Genomic DNA, 9,601 nt, shown 5'->3' on the forward strand with positions numbered 1-9,601 from the left:
TGGTCTGTGGGTACCTGGGTGGCTCAGTCAGTTGAGTGTCCTACTCTTGGTTGTGGCTCAGATCATGATATTGGGGTCATGGGATTGAGCCCCTAGTCAGTTAGCCCCTGCACTAATTGCAGAGTCTGCTGGAGATTTTCTCCCTCCCCCTCTGCTCCTCTGTCTCTTTGAGTGCATTTGCATACTCTCTTTATCTCTCCTTCTCTAAAATAAATAAATAAAATCTTAAAAAAAAAAAAAAAGAAAGAAAGAAAAGATTTGGTCTGAAGTTTATTTCTAATCTCTTTCTCTGGTTTTTATATTGGCTATTGCTGGACTTATAAGTTCCTTTCTCATTTATCTTTGAAATAGTTTCCATAGAATTGGTTTTGTTCTTTCTTAAATGTTTGCTGTAATTCACCAGTGAAGCTCTCTGGACCTATGTTGTTTTGTATTGTTTTCTTTTGGTGGCAAGATTTTTAATTATAAATACAATTTTTGTAGTAGACAAAAGACTTTTGGTTTTCTGTTTCTTCTTGAGTCTCTTATTAATTTATGTCTTTTACAAAGTTTGCCCATTTCAGTTTAAATTTTGAATTTATTGGCATAAAGTTGTAATACATATATATACCCTTTGTATTTCTTTAATATTGATAGCATCTGTGATGCTGCCTCCTTCCTCATGCCTGAAGTTGGTCATTGTGTCTTCTTTTTTCTTCTCAGTCTAGCTAAGTTTAGTAATTATATTGTTTTTCCTCAAAAGGACACCTTTACTTTAACTGATTTTTTCCCTCTATTTTCTATTTAGTTGATTTTTTTTTAACCTTTACTTAGTAATTTATTTTTTGTCCTACTTTGAGTTTGATTTGCTCCTCTTTTTTAGTTTCTTGAGGTGGAAGCTGAGATTGTTGAGTTTCTCTCTTTTTAACACAAACATTTAAATCCATTAATTTATTTCTAAGGACTTCTTTAAGCTGCATCCCATAGATTGAGGTATGTTTTTACTTTCATTCAGAACTTAAAAAAAATGTTTCTTTTAATCATATGTTTATGCCTCATCATTACCATGGATTTGATTCTTTTTCCAATTATTTTTATGTCTTTCTTTTCAGGTAAATAGCACATGTATTAGTATTAATTTTTTCACATGTAGAATTTGAAGCTCATTTATTGTTCTAAGCATGAATAGAATCATCCTTTTCTCATTTTTTTGCCAGTAAAACACCAAATTGCAAGTGTGGAAGTCTTGAGATGATTCAAGTGCGGCATGTAAAGTAGGTGTAGGTCTGTGTTTCTTTTTACTCATGGTAAATAATAAAGTCTTGAAACATTTTGGGGCTCTCTTTGCCTCAGGCCAGCAAGGAGGCCGTACTCTCCTGATACCCTCCTGATACCCTCTTGGTAGACTTGGATAACTGATCCTAGCACCACCTCTGCCAAGGCAGATGTGTAATTGGAATCTTCCTCATTCGTTCTATTTCCAAGTTACTTAATGAACCCATTTTGCCAGTAAAAAGCTTGTATACATCAGAAAAAATATTGGGTCAGAATGTATGTGTTATTTAAGCTAATTGACCATTTTCGTTTTCATGTTCTTTCAGAATTATTCTCCAGTACTGCTATGAAAAAATAAATATAGGTCTTTTAAATTTTAAAAGCATAGAATACCTGGTAATTATGTTCATTAGACTCACAGCTTCAATACACATTTGAAAATGATTATTTTTAAAAATTTTGGTATTTTGAAAATTCATTGCTTCTCAAAACAGCATTTATTCACTATTAGCATATTAAATATTTGGATTGATGTTCTATTTTACAGTTTTTAATAATTTCCTCATAGCCACTTAAATCATATACAATTAATTTAGAATTGGGTCCACTTCAGACTTTCTGGATTTTCTAATGAACTGAAGAGAATAATTTACTTAGGCAAATTAACTGTGTAAATTTAAGAGTCTTTTTAGTTGGTTCCCCTAAGAAGCCAAAGTATTTTTAAGAAGCATCATTTGCATATATAAAATTAATGTATAGATGAGCCTCATCTAACATTAAAGTGTAGTCTTCACTTTGAAAACATTTTATAGGCAATCAGTTTATATTCTTACATACTTTATATTCTTACATACTTTGAAATCAATTAAACTGCTTTTACTTTTAAATACTGGCTAACCTAAGTCACAAATTCATAGTTTACCTACCCTCTCCCTTGTTACCAGTCAGCTTTTTGCATAGATTATCAAATGTATTCACACTTTGAACGTCCCCTTTTTTAACATTTAAAATGACTTCTGTAAAGTTCTGTCTTTTCTCACTGGCGACCTTCATGCCAAAGTAAGCAGGTCTTGTGTAATACTGAGCTCGGCTATCCTGGATCAAGGAGCATTGGAGGGAGGGGGAACCAGTAAGGTACTTTCCTTTGGGAATACCCCATAATCTAGTGCCAAGTTCATTGCGATTCATAGCCTAGGACAATAACCAGTTGTCTTGGTTTCTATAATATTTCGCAGGCAGTTTCTAAGTTGTTTTATTTTTAATTTCCTAGGGGAGCTGGGACTTGGCTCTGTCATTTCTGCTATGATCTATTACTTGTAGTTTTAGTTGTGGATTTCTTTTGTTCAGGAGTAGTTAAAAGTCAAGTGTAAACATTTGCTGATTAAAGTTATTGACATACTTTTTCTATTCCTCATGCTTTAGTAAGTCTAGAAAAAGGTCCTTTAATCTACAGCTTACTGCAAAAACATGTTTTTCATGATTTTCAAGTGTAATTTTGATAATTTTGAAGGAGAAAGAATGTTTTTGTGTCAGGTAAAAAAATAAGACTTTTTTTTAAAGTTTCATTTTTGTCTTATGCATATTACCTCTTTTTTCTATTTACCATCACAGAGAAAAGCTCCAGCCTTTGAAACTTATCTCACTAATCCAAGGTCAGCCAAATTAACAGCTTAGTAACACTAAGTAGAAATCAAGAAAGAAATATTTTTAAAAATAAGTGTCATTCTCCTTTCACAGTCATTAAAGTATCCAAATCAAGTACGGAAAGCTGTTGTTTTTATGATGCCATTTGTATTAGGCAGCCGATAATGTGACTTCCCTTTGCCACATTCTTTGTCCTCTTTTAGGCCTCGAAATATCTAATATATTTAAATGAGATAAATTGTTTTATTCATCCATACAGACCTGCATTTAGGAGATAGAAAAATTGATACAGTCAGGTACCTTACAGTTTGTGATGTTTGAGGCTATTTTTCCTGTTTATGGGTTGAGAATAATATTGGAGTTATGAATACTGTTCATATTATTCCGTTGTTACACTGTTATTACACAGTAGAATATTGTAGCATACGTATGGAGAAACTCCAGAGCCACAGAGAAAAAACCTCCAAGATGCTAACATGTGGACTTATCAAAAAAACAAAGGCAGCTTTTTACCCAATCAATCTGTGATGAGAAGCTTTCGAAGATTTATTCCTTAATATTAAAGGGCAGGGTCACTCTTTGTTGATGGCAGATCTCAGCCATGAGTGAGAGGGACCAACATACAAGAACCTGGAGGAAATGGGCTGGTTGCAGTGAGCAGAGGAAACTTGTAAAAAAAACTTAATTGATATCTTTAGGAAGATGAGAAAAGATGTTGCATCTCTAAAACAAATGATTAAATGGTAATATAAGAAAATGTGGTAGACCTAAAGACCTTGAGTGTTCAGATTGTGCCTGTACAAAGATTTATACGCCTAATCCAAGGCCTGTTATCATGAAATGTAAAAACATCAAGAATAAAATTAATCTCCTAAAAGCTTTCAGAAAGTGGCGAACATAGTTTGTGTGAGTGAATCTGCACATCTCATCAGAACCTTGCCAGCATGAAAAAAAAAAGTATGAAATTCCCATGGCCGGTATTTTTCCCTTTGGAGTGCTCTGCACAGCGGCTCCATCAGTCAATGGTATGAATTAGGACAGGTTCAGATATGCTAAGACAGTAACAACAAAATTACATTCTTGTAATTTTTGTGGCATTCTTTTTGGTGAAGTTCCTAAAAGAATTCTCCCCCAGAATTAAGCAGAATAGAGTAATCAAGAAGTAAGAATACATAGGATTCAGGAGAAAGGGAAATGGGGGGCGGGGGGAGGAAACCAAAGAGCAACATAGAAGGATGAAACCCGGTTCGTTATGAAAGCAACACACACTTGAAGAAAGTAGGAATGGCCTTTCCAGCAGAAAAAAATAGAATCCATGAATTATGTATGTAGTACATTGAGTGTTTGGAAAACAGTATTGTTTTTTGATCAATATGATGGAGCTTCTGGAAACATGAACATAGGTACCTAGAATATGCAGCAAAACTTTTTTAAGAGACTGTTATTAACTCTCAGAAAAATTAAACGTTGTCACAAAAGAAAACATGATGGTAGGTTTACCAGTTGGCTCTGCAGTGAGCAATATCTTTGCAGTTTATACTAATGGAAATACAATTAATTTTAAAACTGCAGTGATTATATTGGGAGGGGAGGGATAGAGTAGTTTAAGGGGCTAAATCTTCATTTACCGTAGTAGAGAAATTAGTAAAATGCTGCTTAAACATCAGTAAGTCTGGAAATAGCAGAGTAAGCATCAGTTTTAAAATACAGAAAAAAAGAACAAAGAGACATTCAAAAGAATAAAAAATGAGTGTCCCTTCAGGATGACAGGGACCACTGTTACCCATAAACTTTTTCAGTATGTAGGACTCTATAAATACTCATTGCAAAACGTCCCTTTCCTAAAAAATAAAATTTATTTTTAAAAGGAATTATGGCATTTAAAATGTCAAAGAAATAGAATAATTATGGATTGTATTCAGCTTTCTACATGTTTGTTGTGTTGTTTTCTAGAGTTCCTGGAATAACTCTGGCCACAGATATTATCTGTGGTTTTCCTGGAGAAACAGATCAAGATTTTCAAGAAACAGTGAAGCTTGTGGAAGAGTACAGATTTCCAAGCCTCTTTATTAACCAGTTTTACCCAAGACCAGGAACTCCTGCTGCGAAAATGGCACAAGTTCCAGCCCAAGTGGTAAGATACTTCTCTTGTAAAGAGTATTAGACTCATCAGCCAGTAGTTAATAAAAATGCAACTCTGTTGCCTGGCTTAACACAACTAACTAATGGGCACCTGGGTGGCTCAGATGGTTGTGTCTGTCTTCGGCTCAGGTCATGATCCCAGGGTCCTGAGATCGAGTCCCACATTTGGCTCCCTGGCTCAGGGAGCCTGCTTCTCCCTCTCCCTCCGCTGCTCCCCCTGCTTGTGTTCTCTCTCTGTATTTCAAATAAATAAACACAGCTGGCTCATGGTATCACTTTTAAGTTAAACAGTATGGAGAGTTTTCAAGATGGGGGCTGGGGCAAGGGACCTTGGGTGACTTCAGTAACTTTAGGCCCCTAAAATATCACCTTTTTTACTTTTGAGGAGTGGGGTTCTGATGACACTGGGGAAAAAATAATCTGGTATCACCTGTGTTGATAAGAGAAATCCTTGGATATTTGAAAAGAAGCTTACATTTAAATATCTGTGAGCTAAAGAAGCTTCATGTTTACCCTGATTACCATAATTTGTTCCTTACTGGGGGCCCCACATCTTCCCTCATTTCCATGGAATAGATTTGGTACGTGCTATCTGTCTCTCTAGTTCAGATTTGTGTTGCTTTCACACAAATGAACCTCAGCTTAATTTCATCCTTACATGTTCAGAAATGTATTAGAATAAGATAATCTAAAATGAATGTGAAAAAGTTTTAAGATCCAGTAAAGGCAACCTGTTTTTCAGAATGCCTCAGAAATTAGTGTTCTTTTTTTTTTTTTTTAAGATTTTTATTTATTTATTTGACAGAGAGAGATCACAAGTAGGCAGAGAGGCAAGCAGAGAGAGAAGAAGGGAAGCAGGCTCCCCGCTGAGCAGAGAACCCAATGTGGGGCTCGATCCCAGGACCCTGAGATCATGACCCGAGCCGAAGGCAGAGGCTTAACCCACTGAGCCACCTAGGTGCCCCAGAAATTAGTGTTCTTAAAGTAATATAATTTCAAGATTCATTGGCCAAAGATGAAAAAATGTTAATAAGCTTTAAGAGGAAGTCATAGGTTTTTAACTGAAATTTCTGTTTTGTTTCAAATAACTAAAAGAGATTATGCTCTACCATTAATTTTCCTCAAAGCTTACATGAATAAATACTAAAAGAAATAACCCGGAGCTTATTATTTTTTCTATTATGCCATATGTGAATATCAAACCTAAAACATGCAGATTTTTTATTTCAAAATAGCAAATGTATTTTTTATTTGCATAGATATAATATATTTTAAAGTCTGATTCCCCCATCAAAACTGAAGGGAATATCATTCTTTGTTTTCTCAAAAATTTTGACATTTTTATTTGCCAAGTTTCTGTGTATACAAAGGTAAGAAAATCTTTTACAGGTAGACTGTTTAATTTTATTTCTAATTTAATCAACAAAAAGAACAGATTATAGCACCATGGAAGTCAACTTTTCACAAACAAAAATAAGTCAGATTAATTCCTTACTTTTATGTCTAAATTATAATTGCTTTTATTGCATATGGCAAAATTCACTTTTTTTGGTCTGCAGTTCTTTGAATTTTGATAAATGCACCCACTGCTGTAGCTGCTATCTCCATCCGGGGATAGAACAGTTCCAGCAGCTCCCCAAAATGTCCTTTTACCTTTTTTGTAGTTCCTGCTGCCTCCCTCCCCAGGTCCTGGAAAGTACTGGTCTCTTGTCCTTATAGTTTAATCCATACTTAAACTTTACTTCTTTAGTAAGAACGTTTTTGGCTCTGTAACCTACCTGCAGAAACACGTACAGCTGCACGTTTTTCTAAAGTGAACACTGCCGTGTCCCCTGGAACGTGACCGGTAGCCCAGAGCTCCGCCTCCTACCCCTCCCATCCATTCTCTCCCATTCCCCGCCGGAAAGTGCTACCCCTTAGAGTAACACCAGACACTCGTTTGCCCTGTTCTTCAACTAGATATAAATGGAAGAATTTATCAGTGTTTGAATGTCTGAGGTTTTGTTTTGTTTTTAATGTAATTCTTATTATTTTTGCTTTTCAGTGAAAGTAATATTTGCCACACAGTGTTGCCTAAGTCTTTAGGCTCACTGTTCAGGGTTAATAAGAGATGGCTTTTTCTACTGAATTTGTAAAACACTTAGCTTTAGCAGTAAATAATTTTTCATCTTTTTCTTCGTTGTTTATTATTATACAGCTTTTGAGGATAATACATATGTCCCAAGATTTCACATGTGAAAAATCTGTGCATCTCTCTTCCTGGAGTTGAACCTATTGCTTGTTGAGATTGTCCGTATTTATTTCAGGCGCTGTGACAGTCCTTCTGATCTGCCCTGAAATAGTCAGGCACCAGCTGTCCTGGGGTGGCATCTTCCAGCCCCCAGATTTTTTTTTTTAAACAATATTATGGCAATGAGACTCATCTGTCTTTGCACGTGCCTATAGTTCATCCATTTTCATTGCTGTATAGTATTCTATCACACACACATTTATCCATCCTGATGTGGAAAGACAGTTCGGTATGTTCAGCATTCTAGTATTAGGACAGTGACCAATACCGCTGTCAGTGTTCTTCTCTAGACCTTTCGTTTGACTCATTGACGCAAACATGTCTGCTGGGTGTGTAGCGAAGAGTGTAACCTCTAGGTCATAAAAGTACAGTGGATCTGCTTTATATTGCCAAATAGTTTTCTAGAATAGTTGCCTAAATTTACATTTCCCCCAGCGATGTATAATCATGTTAGTAGCTCTGTATTTTTGCCAACACTTGGCATTGTTATGTTTCTGTTAGTAGCCATTTTCATGGGAATGCACTGTAATCTAATGGTGGTTTTATAGTTCCCTATTAACTTATGACAGCAAATACTTATATGTTGATATAAGGATACAATATTTGGATGTAATTTTTCATGAAGCCCCTATTCAAACCTTTTGCCCATTTTTCTATTGCTTTATCTGCCTCCTTTCTCCCCCACTCCCCTTCCTCTGATTTGTAGGAATTATTTGTGAGTTTGGAGTTCAAGTCAAGTCATGGTAATTTAAAGATCTTCCATTCTTTAACCAGTTTTTTCACTTTCTTACTGGTGTCTTTTGGAGACCAGACATAGTCTGTTTTAATATGGTAGAATTTATCAGATTTTCCTTTTGTTTGGAGTCCTATTTCAGGTTACTTCCCCACACCGCCATGAATACACACCTCAGTGTACTCATCCAAGAAATTTTACTATTTTGCCTTTTACCTTTAGATCTTTAATCCACATAGAATGTATCTGTGTTTCACCATAAGGTGTGGAGGTCAAGAGTTTTGCTTTGTTTTGCTTTCTATAAGGATATCCACTTGAGTTAATGTTACTTACGGAATCTCATCTTTGCCCACTCTCTGCCTGGGCCCCTTTATCATAAATCAGGTGTCTGTCTGTATGTGTGCACCTCTTCTGGAACTTTACCCTGGTTTTTTTATCTGTTTGTCCATTTTTCTACAAGATCACAGTGTTAATTACCACAGATTTATAATAACTGTTGACACTGCGGTATATACCTCTCAGCTCTCTTTTTCTTCAACATGGTCCTAACTATTCTTGGCCCTTTGCCTTTCGAAATTTGTCAACTTACACCAAAATATTTTGCTGGCATTTTGATTGAGATTGTTTTGATTCTGTAGATCACTTGAGGGGAAATTGACATTGAATATCTGAGTCTCCATCTTTGAATAAAGTATCTCTTCTTTATTTTAATCTCCTCTTTCTCTCAGTGATGTTTTCTAGCTTTCTGAATATGAGCCCTTTTCTCCTGGAGCCCCCTGCCAGGTATTTCTTTATATTTATCCTGCTTGGAACTCTTGGGGCTTCTTCATTCCACCCCGGTCTCTTTCATCAACTCTGCAAAATATTAGCCATTCTGTCTTCAGCGATTCCTTTTGCTCCATTCTCCATCCCTTCTGGGATTTCCATTATATATGTTAGGTATTTTCATTACGTTCCCCAATGTCTACGCTCTCCTTTTTTATACTTTTCATTCTTTGTTCTCTTTGGGTCTCTGGATTTTTTTTCTCTTTTCCCATTTTTTAGTTTCCTGGTATTCACAGCAGTCACTGGGCCAACAAGAGCAGTAGTAGCACACCGTGTCCCCTCGAGGAGGGACCCTGCTGTCACCACGGGGCTGCTGCAAAGGCAGACCTCCAGCTGCCACCCCAGACCTTCTGTCATGGTCTGCATCTCCAAGCAATTTGTGTGTGCATTAATATTTGTGAGGTGGTCTTCTGGTTCACTAAGCCTCTCTTCATCTGTGTTCAATCAGCTGTCCAACCCACCTATGGAATTTCTAATTTTTAGTTAATTAATTTCTTCTTCTAGCAGAACTGTTTGGTTTTTTTCTTCATGGATTCTAGTGTTCTGGTAAAATTCCTCATATTTTCCTTTGTAGTCTTTGAACATATTACTCAGTTATCTTAAAGCTCATTCTGAATTCTCCAGTATCTGGTTGTAATATTGGTTGTTTCTGTGGTTCATTCTTTCTTTCTTTCTTTCTTTCTTTCTTTCTTTCTTTCTTTCTTTCTTTCTTT

At 35.9% G+C, this 9,601-nt stretch overlaps 1 protein-coding gene across 3 annotated transcripts in view; it reads left to right on the forward strand.

The window, feature by feature from the left end:
- The window catches only part of CDKAL1 (CDK5 regulatory subunit associated protein 1 like 1), a 634,401-nt gene that overhangs the window by 470,045 nt on the left and 154,755 nt on the right, over window positions 1–9,601 (forward strand). For all 3 annotated transcript variants that reach the window (XM_059399529.1, XM_059399532.1, XM_059399531.1), the window contains one exon: window positions 4,852–5,032. In XM_059399529.1, the coding sequence (XP_059255512.1) occupies window positions 4,852–5,032 (181 nt within the window). The remainder of the gene's footprint in view (window positions 1–4,851; window positions 5,033–9,601) is intronic.

The sequence above is a fragment of the Mustela nigripes genome, chromosome 5 (genome assembly GCF_022355385.1).
Source record: "Mustela nigripes isolate SB6536 chromosome 5, MUSNIG.SB6536, whole genome shotgun sequence".
NCBI lineage: Eukaryota > Metazoa > Chordata > Mammalia > Carnivora > Mustelidae > Mustela > Mustela nigripes.